Consider the following 27,637-nt stretch of genomic DNA (forward strand, 5'->3'; position numbering starts at 1 on the left):
GGGCATCCTATTTATTTTGATCCTTTGATTTTTTTTTTCAGTAACTGAAATAAAACAAGCTTAACCAAATGATTTTCAAGCATGTGCTAATTCTGTGTATATTAAATCCAAATGTGATTATAGATTTCATGTGCTACATGTAAAGAAAGGATGTAGATAAAATATTGTTTAAACTTGAATAAGAATGTAAAATCAAAATTCCATATATTTCATGTAAATATTAATTTGAAAAAGCACTTGTTTAAAGGCAGCTATGAAATACCCCAAGAAAATTAAATAGCAGTACTGACCTATAAAATTATGAAATATTTTTAATCAGTGCCAAGAACATGTCATTTAATTGTAAAGAATTTTCATTGTTTGTTTAGAACTTAAGTTCAGGTACTCTGTTCAGTCTTTCACAGTAATGAATTACTTTCTTGGCTGTTTTGTTTACTATAGAATGCAAACTGATTTTTTTAAAAAACAGAATTTGAGTAAGTGAATTTCTTAGTTTGTTTATAGAACTCAAGTGTACAGATAAATTTTGTATATTAAAAAACTATTATATGTACATACACTTCTAGAGGTGGTTAGTATTTTGCACAGTTAAAGAGCTAGTGAGGCTAAAAGGTGAAATTCAGTTAAATCTTTTATTGCTAGAATCCATGAGTTTTAACTACTAACAGGTGGGGGAGAGAATTCACTAACCCAAAGAACCTGAAAATGAATCAATCACTCAAAGGGAGTACATTTTTACTTGCTATTTACTGTTTATTTATTATTCATCTAGGCAGTTTCAGTCAATATAAAACAGAAGATCTTGCAATGATAAAACAAGCTATGTAACAACAAATAATCTTAAACTAGCTTTCTTAAGCCACAGCAAATATTTGCATTTCCTTTAGCTAATGGTTGTAATTGTATCATGTTACTTAGGTCCAAGTACTTTCTTCAAAGAGTCATCAGAATAACATGGATTGAAGAGATTTTCGAACACTTGCCATTTCTTGCTGCTGCTGTTACGAGAAAGGAGATATTAAAAGAAATGTTTAATACTTTATAAGTGACTTTAATATACTTTTATTTGATGAAAAATGTGTAATGCTTTAATCTTAATTTTTTCAGTTGAAAATATACCATATTACTTACAGTGTCCATCATAATTTTCTTTTGTAACATGGCCATCTCTTTTCGCAGTTCATTTTGTGCACTTGTAAGAAGGTTTTCGTGGTTCTTTTCCAAATCTTCCATACTCTACAAAGTAAAAGTCCAATACCAATTATTAAACATTACTTGTTTCTCCTAAATTCTAACAATTCACTTCAAAAATTAACTATCAATAATCAATACATATAGTTCTCTCTCTGCCACGTGTGTGTTAGTAGGAAACTCTTCTTATCTTCTTTGGTACAAGAGACAAGGGCTAAATGAACCCTGATAGAAATGCCCATTATTCCTGTTATTATGGTATATAAAAGGACCTAATTCCCAAACAACATAGTAGAGAATAAACAAAAAAGTTAAGTTACAGAAAACTGAATTTGCCATAGCAGGAACACATTTTGACGTCCCCTAGTGACTGTATGGGTAGGTACTATGCAAGGGATACAAAGAGATGTAGCAGTTGAAAGATTAGTCTCATTCTTAAACTTGTTAGTAGTAAATTGTGAAAGAGACACACAGTAAGAGAGCATTTTTCAGACCTACTACCATACATGGTATTTAAGATTCTGTGACATGCTAAGGGATAAGAGAGTAACCTAATTAATTTACCTAGCAATACTTTATATAAAGAAAAATGTATTAAATAGTTAACACTTAAAGCAGATACTATGTGCTTTACAATTACTTTGCAATTATTACTTCATTTGAATCTCACAATGACTCTGGGAAGAGGGAGTGTATGAAGCTTCATTTCAACTCGGGACTTCTTGACTCCAGTCTTATCTATCCATTCTTCCTAGAAATGAATTCTGAGAACTTTCCAAAATAGTTCATATTAGAGACATCACTTCAGAATTCAAAGGGGGCCTCCCAGGCTGAATCCAGCCTGTACCTGAACAGAACATCCTCTCTATAATAATATTCTTGTAAACAGTCACCTGGCCTTTGCCTAAAGAATTCAACAAGGGAAGGGGAACTCTATTACCTCCTGAGGGCAATCCATGTTTACATACAGGGTGCCTCCAAAATCTTATTTGTAGTCTCTAATGTACACACACACACACAAATTATATGTTAGATGTCATCAAAATTAAATATATAGTAATTTAGGTACAAGAACAAGTATCCCCAGGTCTTCCAACCGAACTTCACAAAATCCTTTGGTATTCTACATGTGGGACCAGTGCAGACTACCTTGGTATCTGTTTTCTTAATATTTTGATAGCTACATTTCAATATTAATATCCTTGGTAATTCTTTTACTTCATTTAAAAACATGATTTTGAGAAACAGTCCATAGGCTTCCCTGGCCTGCCAAAGGGGCATTCTGCGACACAGAAAGGTTTAAATAAAACTTCTGTTCTAAGTATTTACATAATTATTGATAATAGAGGGCATTCACATAAGAGCTTACAAAATGTCATTTATTTCTCACAACTACTCTGGAAGAAGTGATCATTTCCCCCCCATATGATAGCTGGCTAATCTGGTTAAATTACTTGCCCCAGAGTCACCCAACTATTGTCTGAGGTTGTATTTGAAGTTGGGACTGGACAGAGAGATTTATAAAGGCAAATATAGCCCCTTTGTCTCCCCTTCTCTCAGAAAGCTCACCTGAGGGGACCAACGGCAACTATGCACACACAGGATCCCTAGAGAAAAGGTCCCAGAAGGAAAGCGCCAATCCTGAGAATGAAGAGAGACCCATTGAGAGATGGATGGAGACAGCATGTTCACGCTGTGACCTCAAGCAGTATAGGGATTCCAGAATACAGGGAAGGGGTAAATACAAAAAGACCAGAATGAGAAGGGTGGGCAAAGTTAAACAGCCCTAAAGAGAGTTTCTTGTTTGATCTTGGAGGTTAAAACGGAGCCAAGCAGAAAGTGGAGAGGATTGGCAAGGGCAAAAGATCAGGCTGATCTAAGAGTCTGGGTTAAGGGGAACCAAGACCTGTCACAGGCCCTGGGGGGGAGGGGGGGAGGAGAGGGCCTGAGTGGAGAGAAGGAATGCCCACCAGAGCACCAGATCAATCCCCACCAGAATCCTTACTCTTTTTTCAAGTTCTAAAGGTTAGACTGTATTTTTCCTTGTTCTCTCAAACCAACCATTCCTGCTTCCATCCATACCCTCCCTGCACCCAAACAAAGAAAAAGCCAATCTTCTTACCCAGGCTGATCATCATCTAGAAATTAAAAAAAAAAAAAAAAAAAAAAAAAAAGACACTCATCATAGGGATTGGAAGGCTAAAGCAAGAAATCAAAAGATACTTGAAATAATAGGGAAGTTTGGTCTTGGAGTACAAAATGAGGCAGGGCAAAATTAACAGAGTTTGGTCAAGGTAACTTGCAGTCAAACGTTCTTTTTCAATTCAAAAGACAGACATCAGCAGATAATGTCAACATTGATCAATTATATATTTGCAGAGGTGCAGCTAGATGGCGTAGTAGAGCACTAGCCTTGAATTCAGGAGGACCAGAGTTCAAATCTGGTCTCAGACACTTAACACTTCCTAGCTGTGTGACCCTGGGCAAGTCACTTAACCCCAGCCTCAAAAATAAATAAATGAATAAATAAATAAATAAAAACAAATTATATATTTGCAGCCAAAGGTGCAGAAGTTCTATAATTAGCTAAAACAAGACCTGGAGCTGACTGTGGCTCAAATCATGAGCCAAGTTTTATTGCATAATTCGGACTTAAACTGAAGAAGAAAGCAGGAAAAACTACCATTTAAGTGTGACTCAAATAACATCCCTTATGAACATGAAATGAATTTGATGAATAGATTCAAGGGATTAGATTTGGTACAGTGCCTAAAGAATTACAGAGGTTAATTACAGAGGTTCCCAATATTGGACAGGATAACAAAAAATCCTCCTTTCCAAAAAAGCAGAGCCAACAAAGCAAAATAGCTGCCTGAGAAAGCTTTATGAACAGCTAAGGAAATCAGGAAAGAAAAAGGGAAAAATAAAACCAATTGAACGCAGAATTCCAAGGCATAGCAAGGAAAGAGAAAAACTGTTTTATTAAGTGAGCAATGCCAAAAAAAAAAAAAAAAACAGAATGGGAAAAATGAGATCTATTCAAGAAAATCAGCTATCTAAATGTTTGCATAAATAAAATTGAGAAAAAGGAGATCAATATATTTGTCATACAACTAAAAAAATAGGGAAAAAAGCTGGAAATGTAAAATACCTAATTAAATGCCGAATTAGAAATTCTGAAAATCAAAGGAGAAATTTATTTATTTTTTTTCCTGAGGCTGGGGTTAAGTGACTTGCCCAGGGTCCCTCAGCTAGGAAGTGTTAAGTGTCTGAGACCACACTTGAACTTGGGTCCTCCTGAATTCAGGGCTGGTACTCTATCCACTGTGCCAACTAGCTGCCCCAAAGGAGAAATTTATAAAATTAAAAGAAAACTATTAAACCATTGAAACTAAGAGTTTGTTTTTATGGGGGGAAAAACCAACAAAATAGATAAATCTTTGGTTAATTTGATTTTTTTTAAATTACCAGTATTAAAAATGAAAAGAGTGAATTTACCACCAATAAGAAATTAAAGCAATCATTATGGGCTATTTTGCTCCATTGTATGCTAACAAATCTGATAATCTAATTGAAATGGATAAATATTTGTAAAAATATAAATTGTCCAGATTAACAAAAGAAAAAAAAAAACTTAAATATTTTTGAAAAGAAAATTGAGTAAGCCATCAACGAACTGTCTAAGAAAAATTTCTCTAGGACCAGAAAAATTTACAAGTAAATTTTACCAACCATTTAAAGGACAATTGCCATATTATAAACATTATTTGAAAAAGTGGGGAAAATAGAGTAGGAGGATTCTGGGAAGATGGCAGAGTAAGTTGGTAAATTTCAAGCTCTTCATCTGCATCCAGAAAAAGAACTATGGAGATTGAATGCAGATTGAAGCATACTAGGTTCACCTTTTTTTTTCCCTCTTGTGATTTTTCCCTTTGTTTCTGATTTTTCTTTCCCAAAATGACTTGTATAGAAATATTAAAAATGAATGTACACATACAACTTATGTCAGATTGCCTGCTGGTGGGGGGGCAGGGGCAAGGGACAGAGGAAAAAAATGTGGAACTCAAAATCTTACAAAAGTGAATGCTGAAAAATGCTTTTACATATAACTGGAATTTAATATATATTAAAATTTTTTAAAAGAGAAAAAGAAGAAAAAGAAAATTTTAGAGATATCAAAGGAATGTCTCTTGCAAAAATGGCAGGGACTTAACAGAAGTAACAAAAGAGAACATGTGGGAAGAATATTATTGTCCAGGTCATTTTTCAGTCCTGTTCAACTCTTTGTGACCTCTTATGGGGTTTTCTTGGCAAAGATATTGAAGTGGTTTATCATTTGCTTTTTCTAGCTCATTTTACAGATGATGAAACTGAAGCAAACAGTATTAAATGAGTTGCCCAGGATCACACAGCTAGGAACTGTCTGAAAACAGATTTGATTCTATCCACTGTACTGCTTTATGTCTCCCTGGTCAGAATATACTAAAAAAAAAAAAAAAACTATACAAGAAAAATCTCAACTACTGCTGATAACTATAATGGTTACTAACCTAAAACCAGACTTTCTGGAGAATGAAGTCAAATAGGCCTTAGGAAACCTAACTAACAACTAAGGCTAGTGGAGGTGACGGAATTCCAAATGAACTATTTAAAAACCCTAAAAGATGAGATCATTAAGGTGCTGTATTCAATATGCCAGCAAATTTGGTGAACTCAACAGTGACCACTGGATTAGAAAAGATCAGTTTATGTGCCAATCTAAAGGACAATGTCAGAGAACGTATATTTTAAAAAACAATTGTGCTCATTTTACACACTAGCAAATTTATGCTTATGATTCTGTAAGCTAGGCTTCAGCAATATGTGAACTAAGAATTACCAAAGGAGCAGACTGTTTTTCCAAAAGTCACAGAAACTCTAGAGACTAAGTTCCCAGTTTTCAATGGATTGTGGAGAAAGGGAACTGTAGAAAAACATTTACTTCTACTTCATTAATTACACAAAGACCTTAGACGATGTAGGTCATCACAAAATATGCCAAGTCCTCAAAGAAATGGAAGAACCAAATCTTCTTATATGTTGACAAGCCTGTATAGGGACCAAGAATCAATGGAACCAAGCATGGAGCATCTGATTGGTTTAAGACTGGAAAAGAGTACAAAGGGCTCTTATTGTCACTTGTTTACTTAATTTATAGGCAGAGTACATCCCATGAAATTCCAGACTGGACAAATCAAAAGCAAGAATGTTTGCCAGAAGAAATACTAACATTCTCACATATGCAGATGACACCACTCTGATGGCAGAAATTGAAGAGGATTAAGAAGCCTCTAGATGAGGGTTAGAGAATGTAAAAGCTAGCTTAAGCTTAACATTAAAAAACAAAAACTGGTTCCAACGCTTCCTGGCAAAAAGGAGAAGAAATGGAAGCAATGTCAGATTTTTTTATTCTTACAAAATCACTGAAGATGATGGCTGCAGCCATGAAACTAAAATAGACTTGCTCCTTGGAAGAAAATCCCTGGCAAATCCAGACTGCAAACTAAAGAGCAGACATCACCTTGCTGTAGAGTCAAGGTGATGTTTTTTACATTAGCAGCATATGACAGTAAGAGTTGGATTATAAGGGAGGCTGAGTGCCACAGAACCAACACTTTTGATTTGTGGTCTGAAGAAGATGGGAGTCCCTTGGACAACAAAAAGATCAAATTGGTCAATACTTAAAAGAAATTTATTCAGACCATTCAGTGGAAAGTCATATCAAAGCTGAAGCTTAACTGCTTTGTTCAAAAAAACCCCTGGGAAAAGACCTTAATATTGAGAAAGATTGAAGACAAAAAGAAAGGGGGATGGCGGAAGATGAGATGGATAGAGAGTATAGTGGAAGCAATGTATACGTGCTTGGATAGACTTCAGGAGAATAGAGATTAGAAAGGCCTGCTGCATTATGGTCCTTAAATCTATGAAAAATTGGTTGTAATTGAACATCACCATCAATTACCTTTTCTCCATCCTCAGATGACACACAGTCAGGGCCCTTCTCATGACTCCTTGTACCAGGGGCACCCCCAACAGATCATAATCTTCAAGACTGAGTTCTCACATGGACAATGAACAGTGCATAACTGGAAGCTAACTCTTTGTTTAAAACAGTTCAAGATCTCATGAGCCTTTCTTTTCTGGTTTCCAGAATACACTGCTAACTTATACTGAGAATGAAGTTCACTCAAACTTCCAGCTTTCAGGACACTTGTCCAACTATGATTCCACAATTTCCTAATTGTGCAATTTTTTGTATCCAAGGAGTTTTCTCCCTCCCCCACCCAGTGAATGTTATCTTTTTAAGACTCAATGATGCTAGCCTGTTTAAGTCTTTTTCAGTGCTGTCTTCCATGTGCTGGCTTTTCTCAGACTGTCAACTGCAAATTTAATGAGCATGCCATTTACATCTTTATCCAACTGTGATAAAAATATTAACCAATAAAAGCCCCAGTACCTGTGCATTTTAGTAAGCCATACAATCTACATAAAATGCATTCTAATATTTATGCTCAGAACCAATGCTGTCACATATGCTATTTGCTGTGTGCTCATTATTACCTATTACCACATGTGCTCATGTTTGCTGGATGTGGTCAAAGATGAAGGCCAATTATTAAGTAGCTAGAAACTTTGTTATGCAAGTAGAAAATTTAGATTATTTCTCATGAAGTGATAATTTGTATTGTTTATTATGTAAATTCACATATATTCCAGTATCTTCCATAAATCTTTAAAAGTCCGTAAATTTTCATCGATGAATAAGATGTATGAATGAGCTTCGATACCCAGACTCAGAGAATATATTAGTGTGGGTTCTGCCTGGGGACAATTTTGAGAAAAAATACTGAGCTTTGGGAAGAACAAATGGCAACAGAACGGGACCTGCCTATTAATCTTCCCTGTCATTTCCCTTTGAAGGATGCCTTCTAGCAAGCAATGCCACCTTCCCATAGATGTTGCTAGTGTAGTCCAATGCACAATCTAGAAGACAGATACTAAAGCGTGTATGAGAGAATAGAAATCTGTGAGATTTCCAAATACCTTCTGGCTTTCACTGGAACTGATGTACTACAACATTTGAGCCCCCCTAATTTTGTGAGGACTTCTGTTCTAACAATAAGTCAGTAAATCCTTAATCTTCTGGCTTTGAAGTCTGCCTTAAGAAACTCCCACATCCAATCTGATTCGGAACAGATGACTCCTCAGTCAGGTAGCTTCTGGCCTCAGGACAGCCCCACAGAGCAAACTCCTGAGAGACAATAGTGAAGAGACCACTCCTTAGTTCAACACTGACTGTCTGACAGATAATCTGTTGGGGCAGTGACAATCAAATTCTGAAGACCACTCCTCCGGGTGGTCATATAATTAGCATATCAATGATAGAAAGCTGGATAAATGGGTCTCCTCTCTCTTCAGACCTTTTGGAACTTAGTCATTACAATTACAATAAACTTTGCCCCTTGACTAGGAAAAGAATTCAAGCCTGCACATTCTTTTGAGACACCTTGGGACACTGGTTTGTGATCTCAAACTTTTGGGGTCCCCTTCCCAACCACAACAGAATGGGTACAGCTTCCTGGAAGTTTAGGCAATGTGTTACATTTTAACAAGGATATAGTTATATAATGGATGCTTTGATATCAATCATTATGTTCCTTTTACCACTTTGCTTATGTGCCAAACTCCAGCCAAATGATCCTCAAATCCACTTGTGCAGCTCTAACCTCTGCTCATTCTCATTTGTGTTTCCAAAACCTTGCTGGATGCCTTAATTGTGCAAAACTTCAGTCATGATTCCCACCCCTCTGAAACCCACCTTTTCATTACCACTCTTCCCCCAGACCTCCAAACTCACATTCTTGATATCCTTCTCCCCATTTCCAAGCTGTGACCAAACCTTGTCAAGTTCACTTTCAGAGCATCTCTCACACGTGCCCCCCTCCCTTCTGACTCTACTCCCATCCCCTCACACCTAGGCTGTAGCAATAACTACTGGTTGGACTGCCAGCCATGAGGCTCTCCCCACTCAAACCAACACCAGTGGCTTACCACCTACAGGATCAAAAAAAAAAAAAAAAAAAAAAAAAAAAAAAAAAAAAAAAGCAAAACAAAACAAAACAAAAAAAAAACTTCTTTTTGACATTCAAAGGCTTTCATAACCTGGACCTTCCTCCCAATATTCCAAGTTTTCTTATAACACCCCCTCCCCCTGCCCATGATCCATTTATACTGACCTTCTTATTCTTTCTCATGCAAGACCCACCATCATCTGACTGGCCCAATTCTAAGCCTGGAATACTCTCCCACTTCATTCTCACATCCTGACCTCCTTTTAAGTCCCAGCTAAAATCCCAACTAATACAGGAAGTCTTTTCCCAATGTCCCTTAATTCTAGTACCCCTCTTCTATTGATTATTTCCAATTTATTCAAGCTATAGCTTATTTGTTCACAGTTGTTTACATGCTGTCTCCCACACCGAGTTCCTTCAGAACAGGGATTTGTTTTTTTTGGTTTTTTTACTCTTGTTTCCCATAGAGTTTAGCATACACTAGGCACTTAATAATTACTAATAGTTAGATTAATAAAATGTCAAAGTTTGCACTTCAGCAATATAGAAAGACAAGGGTAAACTCTGGGACATGATGTAGTATTGAAACAGAACATTGATAAACATTTTCCATCAATTCAGAAAACTGTTAAAGCTCACATTAAGGTTTAAAAATGTATTAAAACATGCATATATCAGACCTTTAAGAACTGTTCATATAACTGTTTAATCGTTTTCAGTCTCTGGCTTTGAACTATTCTGGCTTGTTGAAAAACCTTTTGTTGTTGTCGAAACACATTCTAAAAACAAAAATAAGATAGTTATGATCTTACAAAATGAAAATTATAGTTAAAAAATTCAACATTAAATTGATTACCATAACCTAATAATTCTATTTACCCATCACTATAAAAAAAGTTCTTAAACCATATCAAAAGGAACGGAACAAATTAGCTATATTGAAAGATTAGGTGTAAATGTTTCCTTAGCTCCTGAATAGCAAAGAAAAACAATAATCCCCCTCCCACCAGAATCTATTCTCCTTTATTTCTATCTGACTTGAGAATGACTTAAAAGTTGCAAACCTGGGGAACTATTATACTGGTACCCTCAACAGAAAAAGGGAAGTTGGAAAGAGAGGAAGATTTGAGAGTTAACTATGAGTTCTTTATTAAGGCCTTTTCCCTTAGTTTTAGTTAATAATAATTCCATATTCAAACTGTATATAGTTCTTTGTTTACCCCTCTTGGTGCATTTACTATGCATTATTTTTTAAAATTATATTCTTTTTCATATTCCCCTACTAGACAATAAATTCCATTAATACTGGGATCGTGTTTTGTATAAATTTTCTCTTTCCAACACACATGAATGATCAATAAATGTGCAATAATAATAATAGCTAGTATTTACAAAGCACTTGTGGTTTGCAAAATGCTATGCTAGTAATATTTCATTTTATCCTTTAACTTCCCATAGATGGAGATACTATTGTATTCTCATTTTACAGATGAGGACCTCTGTTAGACAGAATTTAATTGACTTCCCCAAGGTCACATAGCAATTAAAAGCCAGAGGTCACATTTGAATTAAGGTCCTCTTGACTCCAGGTTCAAAGCTGTATCCACAGTACCATCTCACTGTCTTTAGTATGTAGGCATATATATGCATATTTTAACAAAGTGATAGATTTACTATTTATTGCTGAAAGTATTTATTATGTGGTAAGACTTAGTTTAGAAAGTTATAGATGGCATGAAATGAATTAGGATTTTTGAGAACTGGGACACTAATACATTGTTGATGGAACTGTGAAATGATCAACCATTCTGGAGAGCAATCTGGAACTATGCTCAAAGGGCTATCAAACTGCATACCCTTTGCCCCAGGGTCAATTACTGGGTCTATATTCCAAAGAAATTATAAAGGAGGGAAAAAGACCCACATGTGCAAAAATGTTTGTAGCAGCTCTTTTTGTGGTGACAAAAGAATTGGAAAATGAGTAGTTGCCCATCATTTGGGGAATGGTTGAATAAGTTGTAGCATATGAAGGTAATGGAATATTATTATTCTATAAAAAATGATGAACAAGCTGATTTTGGAAAAGCCTGAAAAGATTTACACAAACTGATGCTGAGCGAAACAAATACATTGCACACAATAACAGCAAGAAATGTACAAGGATCAACTATGAAAAATTTAGTTTTTCTCAGTGGTTCAGTGATTCAAAGAAATCCCAATATAATCTGGACAAAAAATGCCATATATGATATATATCATGTCATATCATATCACATTCATATGATAGGATATATATCATGTACATCAAAATATAAAATGTTTGCTAAATTTAGAATGATATATATCAACATTTGTATTGCTCCACAGCAAATGTACACTTTAAGTGCTAAGTATTTGCTGAATTGTTGATATAATTACTGAAAAGCTGAATTGTTGACTATTTAGGTATAGTATATAGTATAGTATAGTATAATACCTATAATACCTAAGTTATTTAAATATAAATGAACTATATAGAAAAATAAACAATAGTGTGCCAATTTAAAAATGTTTACTGTTTGTACATCTGTAAAACTGTTATACAAAGAAATACAAAAAAGTATGTTATTATAAAAGAAAAATATTATCATTCTTAGCATGAAATTACGAATTATTAGAGATGAGCAATGTAAAGTAACTGTGACCTAGCTGATTAATGTGTAACTTCAATTACAAGGAATAGTTAACACTTATGTGCTCTGTGGCAAAACAATATTATTAGCCTAATTAACCTAAGCACTGAGAGAACAGAACTGATATAATAACCATGTAGACAACAGTCCTGAAAACAACCAAATTTTTTTTGATGATTAAAAATCCTACAAGGAAAAAACCTTTATTTAGGTTATCCTATAAAACTAATTTTTAAATAATATGGTAGTAGAAATACTTTGGCTATTTTTGGCTATTTAAGAATCAGGAAGAAAATTTTAAATATTTCATCATCTAAGTTGTGATTTAAAGACATTACTAATCTTACCTCTGGAGCTAGAGCACTCTTTTTTTTTTTTTTTTTTTTTTAAAGAAAACAGGGGGCAGCTAGGTGGCACAGTGATTAGAGCACCAGCCTTGAATTCAGGAGGACCTGAGTTCAAATGTGGTCTCAGACACTTAACACTTCCTAGCTGTGTGATCCTGGGCAAGTCACTTAACCTCAACCTCAGGAAAAAAAAAAAAAAAGAAAGAAAAGAAAAGAAAAGAAAACGGGGAAGGAAGACATGATACAATGGGGGGGGGGGGAAGAAAAAGCACCAAATTCAAATTCTGACTAATAATTCTTTGCTTTATGACCATAGGCAATTCATTAAAATTCACTGAACTTTAGTTCTCTAATCTGTAATATGGAGAAAATATTGTATGAAATTGCTATTTGGAAAATGAATCAAGACTAAAATTATGATCTCAGATACTTAATACTTCCTAGCTGTGTGAACTTGAGCAAATCACTTAACCCTAATTACCTCAGCTAAACAAACAAATTAATTACTTGAAATAAAATAAAATCATGATTCCTGATCTTTTAAAGTAAAAGAAAATTGGCTTTAACCTGGGTCTGTGAGATGTAACACAGCTGACAAGACCATAAAACAGAGCAAGCTACGAATAAGAGCAGCTTATTCAATTTCAAAGAATTATTACCAGACAATTATCTGTATTTTCTATACTTAGTTACAGCATATCAACTATAAAATATGCCAAGAATGATACCAACAGTTAATTTTTCTTCCTGTTCCTCAGTTTTTTGAATATCCATATCCCATTGCTGAAATAATGTCAGGAACTGCTGAGAATATTCATGGCTGAGTTTTTGCCTGTTAAAAGAATTTTTATCATCATCATTACCATTATTTAAATTAATCAATTTTCTCAAGTAACTGAACAATGTACATAACTAATAAAGTGTTTTATCATAAAGGGAAGGTGATCCTGAGTTGTCACCCATGGAGTGAAAATTCTAGCAAATTCAATCAAACTTTTAAACACCCAACCATGGACTATCTGCCATCACAGGATCAATCTATCTAGATTTAGAAACACTACCAAAAGAGTGGTCACCAGATAGTGATTTTTTTTTTTATCATAACAACTAATTAAGACAAACTACAAGAGCATAGAGTGTTGCAATCTGCACCAATAGAAGCGCTACCCATACTGAAATCTTTCCTTTAAAACAAGTAATTAATGTAACATAAAAAGGATAAGGCATTAATACTATTATATATTTTTTGATGGAAGTTGGTAAATACAAGTTTGGTTTTTTTAAGCCAAGTCATTGTTTTTTTATCACTTTGAGTTATAGTCATAGAAAAAGATAACCAGGATTTCACAAGATGTCAAAAGAATATCATTCTTGGTTTACATTTTCCATATTTGTGGTTCTAGAAAGATCCAGGCCAAGACTCTTAGTGGCAGTTTTTTCTGACAGATGAGGGTAGAGATGTTAAAAAGAAAAGCTGGCAAAGTACAGGTGAGTAGTGACACAAAAGAAAGGCTACAGGCTAAAGTCACAACATGGCAGAAGGGACAGCAAATGGAATGAGACAGCCATGGCATTCCTGAACTCAGGCATATCTAAATTCTAAAAGTTGAGCCCAAAGATTTCCTTAGTCTCCACGGCAATTAGCAACAGACACTAAACGTTTGCCAGTGAATTTTAACTTCTGAAATAACTGAATTATTCTAGCTGGAATAAATTATCTCCTCTCTGGAATATACAGGGAATTGTACTCATTTATCCACCGAGACAGAGAATATTCTATTGCTTGATTTTCTTATACTGCTTTTCTCTTGATAAAATATTTTCCTATGACTCTTGCAAGTTTATAAGTAGAACATGTGGACTAGGAATCTGATTTGCAAAAATATGGTTAACAGTTACAGTGACCAGTTTTCTGCTGGTTGAGTTTATGCAGTTTGTCTCTAACTTAAAATTTGATAACGTTAGCTCCTGAAAAATATTAGAGAAAATATCATGATTAGAGAAAATATTTTTCCAATTGGAAGCAGTGGAAGGGGGAGGAAATTTTTTTATTAATTGAAAAAAAAGATATGATTGTTGGGGGAAAAACATGTTTTTGTTCCACCAGATTAAGAGCTTCTGAAAAATCAATGAACTAAAAAACTACAAAGGAAAACTAATTTTAGTTCAAAATAAGTTTTTAATATCTATTGTATACTTTAAATAGGTTCATTTAAAATATGAATCATGATATAAATAAGATATATAAGATTTCAGCATATATTTAATTTCATTTTTCTCCTTTAGCACTACACCGATTTCATTCAATGGCTGATCCAACAAAGTTTGTAAAATAATTTATCAATTCATAAGTACACAAAAGTAACAAATGTTTTTCTAATAAAAACAAATTTGTTTTTCAAAAATCTTTTTTTTTTAAATAAATGAGATTATCTATCTGAAAGACAACTCTTGGAAGAGGTAGAATTTAGTTGGTACATAAAAGGTGGGAAAGAAGAAGTCAATAAGCAGAAAAATTGGGAGGAAAAGGGTGACTCCAGGTATAAAGTAGGTGTAAATAAAAGATGGGAAAATTTGCCTCAGTTGCCTCAGGTGTAAAATGAGGATAACTCCACCTATCTTGCAGAAATATTTTAAGAACAAGATTAGAAACAATATATGTAAGGTGCTTAAGCACATAAATTCTTATTCTTTTTTCTATTTCCTTTACCCTTTTTTACATTCCCACTTTCCAAAAGGAAATTGGAAATATGAATCTGTGGCCTGAGAAAAGAGATTAGAATTGCCAGTCCTCCACATAGAAGACTTAAAACCAAAAGAATAGCTCTCTCAAAGAAAAATACAAAAAGAAGAGATCTAAAAACAAAGCCTTTAAGAACAGCCAGAAAGATAAGGACCACTGAAGGGAATGATAAAATTTCAGATTTAACTCTTTCAAAAGTATAGGAAGTGATGTTAACAGAAAGATGGGCCATCAATACATACATATGGGCCACCAATACAATATGAGCCACATATTGTTTGAGTTTTAAAATGTAATAGGATCCATTTTTTTTTTGGTATTTCAATTATTCTGTACAAAACTTCCAATGACATTCTAATCCATTTCAGAGCCCCCTCAGAACTCAGTAGTTCTGGGGACCACATGTCTAATACCTCTGCTTTGGAGCAGCTCTGGCAAGCAGTAACCCATCCAGAAAAAAACTTAAGTTGCTATTAGAGGTAAGAAAAAAATTAGAAGAATGGATGCAAAGAAAAGAGGGTCAGGAGGAAAGAGTGCACAATAGAATCAGTTGCTATGAATAAAAACAGGGAAAAACATGGATCTTAGGGATGAAGTGACTTTCTCTTAGGACTGAGGAGATGGACATGGGATAGTAAAACCTATTCTCATACTAAAAGAAAAACACTCCAATAGGTTTTTCAGTTCAGTTAAATTCAAAATAAAATTACCTTTTCAATGTACATTTTGCATTCATGTTGAAAAAAAAAGATATTAAGAAAAATAAATCCTTACCTTTGTTCTTGTTGTGTTTTCCAAACTTGCTCAATTTTCTGATTACTACTTTTAAGAGAAGCCTTAGTATACATTTCCAATCTTTTCTTCTTTGCAAGAAGAGCCTTGCTAATATCAGCTATAATGAAATATTTATCAAAATTTCATTTTGTGAAGTTTACATATTGATAATTTAAGCAAACTGACTTGGGAAATCAGTTCAATACTAGGAAGCCTTGATATATTTAAATTTAAAATATGGATTGTACCAACTATTACAAAAAGGTGGCTCTTTCCTTAATGGAGAACCTTTTCCCTTAGAGAAATGCTTCCAGATGGACTACAGAAATTCTTTTAATAATAACATATAAACTCCAGTGCTTCTTTATCTCTCCATTTTTGAATAAGTTTAAATAAAAGATAATTTATTCTTTCCTTCCTAGATTTGATATGTATATATGTGTAGATGTGAAATCTAATCCTTCCATGGTTTTTAAGTTATAAATTTGATGACATTTTCTAGTCAAGATATAAAATATCAATCAATAGAGGACTTCTGGAAAACGAAAACATGCATACATACTTTAAAGACAGAGTACATCACAATGTAAAAAGCAATGGATTCTAGCAAAGTCATAACCTAAAGTTGTCACTTTGCTCTCTGTGAAAAATAATAGCTGACAATAGCATGTGTGTGGCATTTTAGAGTTTGCTAAAGGCTTGACCAATATTACCTCTTTTTATCATTACAAGAGTCCAGAGAGACTAGTGCTTTTATTATCTACATCATCCAGATGATTCAATGGAGGCAAACAGAAGCTACACAAAAGGAAGTATTTCACAGCAGAGCCTCCTCCCTCCAAGACTCATCCCCTAATTCAGGGTGCCATCTAGTGGAGGCTGCCCTAAAATGGCCTCTGAGATCATCTCTAGACCAAGATCAATGATTCCATGTCATTTTGGGAAACAACAAATGCACCTTGAGAAAAATAATGGCTTCATTTTTCTCTTTCCATGCCCGGGTCCACTGTGTCTGGAACATAGCAGACATTTAATTAATTTCTTCTGAGTTCAGGCTGGATCTCCCCAGTTCCTTTTGCAATGTGAATATAAAAATGCATTCCTACTAAATGCTCCCCTGCAGCACCGTGATTATTCATTCTCCCCAGTAAAAATGAGCAAATGACAATGAGGAAACCCAAGATACGTACCAAATACATCTCCAAAATCAAATGCATGTAGAACTACTGTTCTACACATAAGAGTTATAGACCCTCTCAAAGACTAGCAATCCTGTAATTCTACTGTTTTCTCCAATTTTTTCAAAGCATAGCCTTTATACAAAAGAGTGTCTTTAAATATAATGGAATCTTCAAACATACCTCCAAATCTTTCCAACATGTTCTGTACTTCACCCCTAAAGAAGTTATATTTTAGTAATATGTTAAAAAGAATATTTTTCATAGCACATTTTCTATTTGCATCAAAGTAGACTTCTATTAAAATATTTAACTAAAAACCCTACCAAGTATAGGCATAGAAGAATACTTTAATATAAAAACCATCTATCTAAACCAAAGGCATGTACCATATGTTATGAGGATATAGTAGGTATAAAAATATAAGTATATCAAGGGATAATGTTGTAAAAAAAATTACCTATGCATATGTACTGTCAAAAAATGTTATAATTATAAAATTAATTAAAATTTTTTTTTAAAAATATGTAAGTATGTGTGTGTGTATGTATAAACAAAGATGCCCCCACTCTCTCCACTATTAGTTGATATAATTCTGGAAATGCTAGCAATATCAATTAAGACAAAAGAAAAAAAAGTAAAGGCATAAAAATAGGTAGAGAAAAATAATAACTATCTTTTGACTGATATGATAGTGTACTTGAGAAATGTTATGGAATCAATAAATATACTAATTAAAGTGAATGCAAAATAAACATATAAGGAATAAAATAGATAAGCCTCAAAACACAAAATGTAATCTAGAAAATAAACCCACAAAATTCAACTTCATTTCTCTAATAACAAATAACACAATCAAATAATAAAAAATTAAAAATAACAGAAAAGGAAACATCAATCCAAATATCTACCAAAAGCATAAAATATCTGAGAACAAACCTACCAAAGGGTACAAAAAACTTGCACAGATTTAATTACAAACTTTTCCTTATGGAAATAAAGGATAACTTTAAAAAAATTTAGGCTCATTTGTGTTCATGACTGGGACAAGCCAAATGACAATAACACTAAAGTTAATTTATATTTAATGCAATACCAGTCAAACTATCAAGAGAATATTTCATAGAATTTGATAAAATAACAAAATTTATTTGGCAATAAACCCCAAAGATCTAGAATATTAACTGAAGTGATGAAAAAATGTAGAGATGAAGGGAAGATTTCGGATTTCAAACTAGAGTATAAAACAGAAGTTATTAAAACCATCTGGTATTAGTTTTTTAAAAATGAAAAGAAAAAGAGAGATGAATAGAATAAACCAGACAACAAAGAATCAACAACAATTGAATTCAATGCAATGTACCATAAATTGAAAAACATAAAACTACTTGAGGAAAAAAAAATTTCCTACTATATGTTGGAAAAAGGGAAAGCAGTCTGGCAGAAATTAGGCTTACACCAATACTTACAATCTAAATGGATACTTGAACTTAAATGTTGAAGCTCATATTCTTAAAAAATACTTAGAAATTAGATCATCTAGCTCTCTCAGCTTTGGGTAGGAAGATGCATTCTTAACTAAACAAGGGGTTGGGCATTATTAAAAGAACTCTGATTACATGAAACTAAAGCTTAGACATAGAATTGATGTACCTAGATAGGAAGGGAAGTGAGGATATGGGGGGGAAAATCTTTATCAAATTTCTCTGATAAGGCCTTGATATCTAGGATACATTAACAATTAATAAATGTACATATTTAAACAATTAATAAATGTGCATATTTATGTGTATGTATATGAATGACTAATAGCCATTTCCTAACAGATGCATGAACAAAAGATAGGAACAAACAATTCTCACAGGAAGAACTGCAAAGCATTCACAACTAAGTCACTATTGATAAGAGACAAGCAATCCAAAACAACCTCCTCCAGTTGCAGGTTACCAAGATGACAATAAAATGCAACAACCAATGCCAAAGCACTTAGAGGATGCCTGGTGCACCAAGGCATTATAGTGGAGCTGTGAATTGGTACAAGCATTCTGGAAAGCAATTTGGAATGATGCATATAAACTGACCAAAATGACTGTGCCCTTTGACCTGGGGTGAAATGATTCCCTTACTGCACTTATACCTAAAATAAAATATGAATAAAAAAAAAGTCTCCATATCCATCAATATATTTATAAAGCACTACTTGTGATGATCCAAAATTGAAAATAAAGTATATGTCCATTTGATTGGGGAATGAAGAAATAATGAATTAACAAATACAGACTTAAGCAAGGAAAGATCTACATAAACTGAAGCAAAGTAAAACAAAAAGAGCCAAGAAAACAAAATACAAGACTGTAACAATATAAATTAACTCCCCCCCCCACACACACAAATCAAAAGTGAATGTAGGAAATTTCAAGCATGACCTGAAAGACATATGGGTAAAGAAATCCACAAGTGTGGCACATTACACATATTTTCAGACATTTCCATCAGTTATACTAATTTTTCCTCTTGCTTTTTATTTTATTATTTCTGTGGAGATTAGGGAGATCTTAAAAAAAAAAAAAAGGTTGTTATATGAATGGCTTTCTAGAAGGGGAAAAGCAAAGAAGAATGTCAGGGAAACTATGATATAAAAATATATCACTAAAAACTAATTTTTAAAAATTAATTGAAAGAAGTAAAATATTTTAATCACATTACCCCATATCTTCTTCAAGTATTCCACGAGTAATACCAGTAGATGATCTTTTTTTCCCATGCTTTTCAATGACTGTAGTTTCTCCTAGAATTACAATAAGTAGTGTCTGAAACTGAGTTTGCTACTATGGAAGATTCATGTGAAGTAGTATTTTTCATCTTTTGATCTTTTACGATATTGAGAGCAAAGCCCTTTAAAACCATGTTTTGCTTTCACAACTATGGGCTTAGAGTTGTGACATGGTGGTAACTCAAGGTGCTCAAAGATTGTGCCACTGGCACGCCAGTTCCGAAAGGTCCTACCAAAATGAAAAGGCTTTAATATATAGGCCCACTAATTGTATGTCACTGGAGGAGCACTCTACCTAATCTAGAGAGGCTCTTTGCTAGAATAACTAAAGGATGATGAAATTTCAGTCATGGTAACTCAAAAAGGTCACCTACTAAGGCAGAGAGGGGATGTGTTACTTGTATCAGTTGGAGGAGAGCAAGGAAACCAAAAACTCTTAAAGCACAGTAGTTCCACCCATCTATAAAATCTAAGTCATCATAGGCATCAGCAGCTCTTAAAGGCCATAACAACAGATCACAGACATACATATGTAATGAGCATGAAATAAATGCAAATTTGGGGGAAGAATATAAACTATCCAATTTACATTTATGCAATAGAAGATATGAAATGCATTTCATGCAACTATGAGTAAGTAATATATATTACTGTTATCAAGATGTAAATTTCTTATACCATACCTTCCCTAGCATCTTCCTCAGAACCACTCAAATCTTTTTTGTCTTCCTTGTCAAAGTCATAAGCTCGGCTCATTTGGCCTTCCAGTGCTGGTTTCCCAGATTTCCCTGTATGTTTTCTTCCAGCAGGTGCCATAATTAGGCAATTTTTTTACTGTAATAAACCCAAAAATTAAATCTGACAAAAACATATATACATATATACATATGTTAAGAATACACAAGTTAAGAATAAACAGACCATCAACAAACATTAAGTTCTAACTATAGGCAAGGAAGGTATTAAGTCCCAAGTATAAACTCAAAGCATAAAACAATTCCTGCTTTTAAGGAACTTGCATTCTGCTAGAGAGACATGCACATAAAGAACATAGACAGAGCAGCTAGGTGGTGCAATGGATAGAGCACCAGCCCTGAAGTCAGGGAGACCTGAGTTCAAATCTGGTCTCAGGCACTTAACACTTCCTAGCTGTGTGACCCTGGGCAAATCATTTAAACCCAATTGCCTCAGGGGGAAAAAATATATGTAGATAGACATCAAAATAATTATATGGTAATAACACTAGCAGTTGTGGGAATTAATATCATTTTATGTGAAAAATGGTCTTTTGCTATGTCTTGAATGAAGTTAGAGATTTGACAAGGCACAAAGGAAAAGGCAGTACAATCTGAGATCAAGAGATGGCCAGCAAAGGCATAAAGATGACAAGTAAACCATACGAAGACATCCAGAAATCTAGTTTGGCTGGAAATGAAAATTGGGAGGGAGACTCATCTGTGACGAAGTTGGAATCTGGCTATAAACATCTCAAACAGCATTATTTATACATCATCCTGGAAGTACACAGAAGCCACTGAAATTCACTTAAGAGCGACATGGTCTCACCTGCTCTTAAGAAAAACCACTTTAGCATCTATATAACATACAGATTAGAGTGGGGAGAGAAACCTTAGGTAGGGAGACCAATTAAGAGGCCACTGCAATAGTCCAGGTGAAGGACATATTCTCTGGATTACTCTATTTCCCCATGGGTTGTCTTGCCCAATTGGAGATGACTCTGCCCTAAGATTTTCTCTCCTGATTTTTGAATCTCAGGTTGGCATCACTATTTCTTAAAGAATAAATTTTATTTAATTAAATATTTCCAAATTATATGTAAATTCTTAACACTGATTTCAAATTTGATTTCCAAATTCTCTTCACCTATATAAGGCAAGCAATATCAATTTACATATGAAGTCAAACAAAAAAAGTAAGAAAAATATATTTTTTAAAAGTCTGCTTCAGTCTGCACTCAGAGTTCAATTCTCTGTCTAGAGATAGACAGCATTTTTCATCATGCAGCTTTTGGAATTGTTTTGATCAGAGTAACTAAGTCTTTATTACTTAATCATCCTTACAGCATTGTTGTTACTGTGTACCATGCTTTTCTGGTTCTGCTCATTTTACTTCACATCAATTCAAATAAGACTTGCCATGTTTTTCTGCAACCATTCTCTTCATTATTTCTTACAGCACAACAGTATTCCACCACAATCATATATCACAGTTTATTCAACCATTTTCCAATTGACATGGATCCCTTCACTTTCCAAAACTTTGCCACCTCAGAAAGAGCTAATATAAACATTTTTGTACATACATAGGTCCTTTGCCTTTTTCTCTGATCTCTTTGGGATACAGACCTTATAGTGGCACTGCTAGGGCAAAGGGTATGTATGTAACGTTTTATAGCCCTTTTCTTATAATTCCAAATTTTCTTCAGAATGGTTGGATTAGTTTACAACTCCGCCAACAATGCATTAGTCATTATCATTTCTTGAGTAATCCCAATAATGCTGTTCACGTTAATCTCAGCTCAACTAATACTCTGGGCTTCAATTTTACTTATTTAATCTTTATTTATTTAATTAATTAATTCTGGTAGAAAGAGTCCTGACAATGAATTGAAACATATGGGTTGTGCCACTAAGAATATGTAAGCTTTGCTAAAACTTACTCTCACTCTGCCTCAATTTCCCCATCTTAAAAGCATTTATTATGATTGTTAGGTGAATCCACTGAAGAAAAGCTTTTTTTAAAGCTAAATACACACCACTAATGCAATGTTTAAAAGCAACTCCCAACTATTTCAGTAAGTATTATAGAAAATATTGGTCTATGAAAAGGAGAAATACAATAGTGCTTTCTCAGACCCTCATCCTTCTTGGCTTTTCTGCAGCCTATGACATCACTGATCACCTTCTTCTTGATACTTTTTTCTCCCTGTGTTTTCCAGACACTCTTCTGCCCTAGTTCTCCTCCCACCTACCAGACTTCTCTTCACTGGAATGCTTTGTTGGATATTAATCCAGGTTATGACTTTATCCATGGGTGTCCCACAGGGCTCTGTTCTGGGGCCAATAGAAAATCCTCTGTTTGGCATTCAAAGTCTTTTATATCCTGGCCCATCCTTACCTTTCTGGTCTTCTTACACCTTACCCTCATACTCTGCAATCCAGGGAACCTGGTCTCCAAGCTATTCTCACACAAGACATTGTCACCCTTGTGCACATCTGCCTCCACTTGCAATGTTCTCCTTTCTCATTTCTCCATCCTGATTTTTTCACATCTCAGATTAAATCCTGCTTTTTACAAAAATGCCTTTCCCGATCCATTTTAAATCTAGTGCCCTTCCTCTGGTGATTATTTCTTATTTATCCCATATAGCTTTTTTTGTACATTTGTGTTCGCATGTTAAACTGTAAGTTCCTTTGGGCAGAAACTGTCTTTTATTCTTCCTTGGTATCCTCAGCATTTAGCTCAGTCCCTGGCACATAGAAGACACTTAATAAATGTTTTCCCACTAAGTATCACTTTAGTATCACTAAAGTCCTGCTTCAAAGCCTCACTATAGTATAAGAGGACCCTGGGCTAAGAAGATAATGTTAGAACATTATGAGCTCCAAAAAGTCTTGACAAAATAAAGAAAATGAGGGAATAAGCACAGGAGGGAAAATATGTTAGAGTGTTGTTAATTCAACTAAAAATTAATTCAAACAATGTCACTAAAGAAGCATAATGTAAAATAAACAAGGACATCACCTTTTCTAAATATTACTAACAAAACCTAACAAAAAATGATAGAAGAAATTCAATTCAAACTACAAAATGTATAAAATATCTATGAATCAACCTACAAAGACACACTCAGGCTTTACATAAATCAAAACATTATTTACAAAAAATAAAAGACAAATTATTGGAGAAACATTAACTATTCCTGTTCATGACTGGACAATGCCCACATAATCAAAATATTGTCTAAATTAATTATCAACCACTAATGGGTCGTTTTATAGAATTAGACAGAAAAAAATGGGATCTCAAGGGAAAATCCTTTTTTGAAAAATAAAATAGAAAGAGACTTTCAATCTTAAATCTCAAACTAGAGAATAAAGCGCTCATCTAAATAAGTAAGCCCTTCGGTACTAACTAAAATATAGAAAAACTGATCAATTAAATAAGCAAAACACGGAAGCAAGTAAATTTAGTATCACAGTGTTTGAAAATTCAAGGACATCAACTATAGGCATAAGTACTTCTTATTTGACCAAAAACAAGTCTCAAAACTAGAAGGCAATTGGACAGAAATCAAGTTTAGACTAACATCACACCATACACCATAATGCATTCCAAATGGATATATGACAAACATAAAATGTCATATCAAACAAATTAAAGAAAGGAGGAAATAACTGGATAAGGAGAGAAATAGTACACTAGGAACAAGGGATTAAAGAAGATGAAATGAACAATTCTGACTACATTAAAATTAAATTAAATTTAAAAACCTTTTGTGCAAGCAAAATCAATGCAAGCAGAACCAAAATGTCATTTGTGTCAGGAAAAACTTCCAAACTGATCTTGAAGTCACAGAAGGCCAGATCCTGATGGAAAAATCTAACAACCCATTTCCCCAATCTAGGCTGGCACAGGTCTGACAGAGAGGTCAGTGGCTACCAGAGGTAATCTGCAGTAGAGTCCTACAGCTCAGTGATTTTTTTATCCTTAGATCTGTTTTTCAGTTCATTGGTTTTTAGTACATTTTACATTTTCTATTTTTTATTCTTTTGACTTTATTTTAATATTTTAGATTTTAATACAAGAACCTATTTTTTAAAAAGTCATAAAACTCTTAAGGAGAAAACTCAAGCAACAAACCTACAAAGGTTCTTCCAAGTCTTAATATGGCCTGAGACCTTCCTGGTGAAGGGCTACCCACCAGTGTGTGTCACATCCTAGCAGAGGGATAGTCCCCTCAGGCCCTACAAGCTCCTTCTAATGACAGAAAGATAGTGGGTGAGCACACAGGAAGCAGGGGAGAAGTGCTTGAAGGCTCACACCATCCTTCCAGCCTAGGTCAGTTTATCCTTTTTTTCAAAAAAAATCTGACACCTGATTGTACATGTATAGGCTATACTGGATTGGTTGCTGTCCTGGGAAGAGAACGAGAAGGGGTAGAGGAGGGAGAGAGTAGGGAGGGAAGGAAAGATGAGGAAAAGAAGAAAGGGAGGGAAAGAGGAGGGAAAGGGAAGAGAAGAAAAGGGGAAACGGAGGGAAGTAAAGGGGAGGGGGAAAGGAAGGAAAGGGAGCAAAACATTTTAAACTCAAAATTCTACCAAAATGATTGTTGAAAACTATCTTTGCATGTAATTTGGAAAAATAAAATAAAATACTATTAAATGACAAAAATAATTGTGACACCACCCCCAACTTTGGCAGCGTGGCAAAGGTTACCGGAATCTCATTTCAGGAATATATTTTTAACTGCATAAAATAAAAAAAAAAGACATAAAATGCAAAGCAAAAAAACTCGCAATTATACAGAAATTAGTTATTAAAATGTATCTATAAATAGCAAGCCTTTTTTTAAAATGCCTTGAACTAAAGATAAAATAATAACTCACCTTTTCTGAGTGCAATACGTATACACACTTTCCTAATTCTCTTCCACAAACACAGAAAGTCCGAAATGAAAACGGCAGTCACCACCCCAATGCTGCGTTCCCTCCTATGTGCAAGAAGGGGGGAGGGGAGAAGAAGGTGCGACTTGGCACCCTCTGTACGCCTCCAAGATCCCCTGCCCGGCCTCAGTTCCCTCCTAGGTACGACGGGGGAGGGGGGAGGGGCGGCCTGGGCACCCTCTGTACGCCTCCAAGGTCCTGCCCCTGCCCGGCCTCAGTTCCCTCCTAGGTACGACGGGGGAGGGGGGGGGGGCGGCCTGGGCACCCTCTGTACGCCTCCAAGGTCCTGCCCCTGCCCGGCCTCAGTTCCCTCCTAGGTACGACGGGGGAGGGGGGAGGGGCGGCCTGGGCACCCTCTGTACGCCTCCAAGATCCTGCCCCTGCCCGGCCTCAGTTCCCTCCTAGGTACGACGGGGAGGGGGGAGGGGCGGCCTGGGCACCCTCTGTACGCCTCCAAGATCCTGCCCCTGCCCGGCCTCAGTTCCCTCCTAGGTACGACGGGGGAGGGGGGAGGGGCGGCCTCAGTTTCCCTATCTATCCACAGATTCCAGCGGACTCCTCACCTTTAAAAGCAGATTTCTCTCAGTCTCCTCCGGCTTCAACTCACCCCTGTGAGAGAGCGGTAGCCTCTCCCCCAGGACCCCCAAGCCGCGTCTCAGGCCTCGGGAGCAGGGAGAAGATGTCCTCACAGGTGAGAGACGACAGACGAATGCAAGACTACGCCTGCGCGAGGCACTAGGCGGGAAGGCAAGCACGAGCTCACGTGCCTTCCCTACTACTGCGCAGGCGTGAAAAATCAGGGTGGTGGGGGTGGAGAGGAAAATGAACGTGGAGGAGGAAGGAGGGGAGGGAGGGTCAGCAGAGGGAAAGAAAAGGTACGAGGAGGAGAGGAAGGAAGGAGGATGGGAAGGAAAGAAAGAGAGGGAGAGAAAAATGATAGGGGAAGAGAGACAGTAGAGGGGGGAGGAAAGAAAAACGGAGGGAGAGAAGGCAAGAGAAAAGGGAGGAGAGATGAAAAGCATGGGAGAAAAGGAAAGAAAGGAGAGGAAGAGATAAGTAAGAAAAGGAGGGAAGAGATAGAAGAGGAAAAAAGGGGATAGGGGAGAGGAAGAAGGATGAGATGGGAGAGACAAGAAAGGGATGGGAGGAAAAAAGAAAGGGAGGCATAGGAAGGAGAGGGAGGGGGAGGGAAATAACGAGTCTCAGTTAAAGGTAATCAGTGATATACTCCTCATTGATTTCTCTCAGTCACGCGTAAGTCACTTGTTTCTAGAAAAGTTTGAGTTCCAGATTCTCTTCCTCCTCTTCACTGAGTGTCTATTATAGTGTACTTCTAAATCAGTGAAATTTCATTTTACACAATCATTAGGACAGTGCTTTTTACGTGCTGCTTCTTTGTAGAATGTGGAGCTTCAAGGGACGGGGAAAGCCCACTCATGATTCTCCCAGAACTCCCGGAGTGACGGTGACTCGCCCAAGACCACAAAGGCAGCATCCTCGGGGATTCCGAGAGCCTTTTGTTCTTTTCACCAGCACCCCCCACCTTGTGAAAGATTCAGGGGGTTGTCAAGTACTTAAATTACTGGGACAAAAATACTTCAAAACAACCACCGAATACAAAATAAAACAAAAGTGCCGAGTAGCCACAATTTAATATGTTCAACAACGTAGTAAACTATAAAATGTTCCCTCTTTTTACTTCTCTTTCTTCCCTTTCCCTCTGCTCTCCATTTTTCTCTTTGCCTCTTTTACTCTCTCTTTCCTCCCTCTTATTCTCTAACTCCTTTTTCTCCCTCTTTTCCTTTCTCTCTCCTCTTCCTATGTATATGTATATATACATATATTTACATAGGTTTATATTTATATGTGTGTATATGTACATACATATAAACTCTATGTAAATATATGTATTTACATGTATATTTATATAGATGTTTACATTTATATATGCATATTCATACATGCAAACTGTGACATTAATGTGTCAGAGCAAATCTCAGTTTAGAAATTAGCCATTAATTTAAACTACACCTTTCTAAATATTCTCAAATTTTTTTCCATCAGCGGGGGAGCTACTGATTGGACTTTGCTTTAATATTTTATTGTTTCTTGTTTCATTATTGCCTTGGTATTCTTAACACTTAGTACAGGGGCTGATACA

The 27,637-nt window shown here is 35.3% G+C and overlaps 2 protein-coding genes across 3 annotated transcripts in view; one reads left to right on the plus strand and one right to left on the minus strand.

The window, feature by feature from the left end:
• Window positions 1-1,269, plus strand: part of CHPT1 (choline phosphotransferase 1) — a 34,687-nt gene extending 33,418 nt beyond the window's left edge. The window contains exon 9 of the mRNA XM_074271392.1: window positions 919-1,269. Within this exon, the coding sequence (XP_074127493.1) occupies window positions 919-963 (45 nt within the window). The 3' untranslated portion in view covers window positions 964-1,269. The remainder of the gene's footprint in view (window positions 1-918) is intronic.
• SYCP3 (synaptonemal complex protein 3) lies at window positions 733-26,198 on the minus strand. 2 transcript variants are annotated; one of them, XM_074271393.1, is made up of 10 exons: window positions 26,040-26,198; window positions 25,420-25,523; window positions 20,473-20,623; window positions 19,723-19,804; window positions 17,200-17,234; window positions 15,839-15,956; window positions 13,054-13,153; window positions 9,983-10,081; window positions 1,132-1,236; window positions 733-998 (listed from the first exon to the last, which is right to left on the minus strand). In XM_074271393.1, the coding sequence occupies exons 3-10, from the start codon at window positions 20,603-20,605 to the stop codon at window positions 945-947; spliced, it is 726 nt and encodes a 241-aa protein (XP_074127494.1). In that variant the 5' UTR covers window positions 20,606-20,623; window positions 25,420-25,523; window positions 26,040-26,198; the 3' UTR covers window positions 733-944. The 2 variants fall into 2 exon arrangements, with proteins under 2 accessions (XP_074127494.1, XP_074127495.1); XM_074271394.1 differs by lacking the exon at window positions 25,420-25,523.
• Between the last annotated feature and the right edge of the window lie 1,439 nt (window positions 26,199-27,637).

This window comes from Sminthopsis crassicaudata, chromosome 5, assembly GCF_048593235.1.
Source record: "Sminthopsis crassicaudata isolate SCR6 chromosome 5, ASM4859323v1, whole genome shotgun sequence".
Classification (NCBI taxonomy): Eukaryota; Metazoa; Chordata; class Mammalia; order Dasyuromorphia; family Dasyuridae; genus Sminthopsis; species Sminthopsis crassicaudata.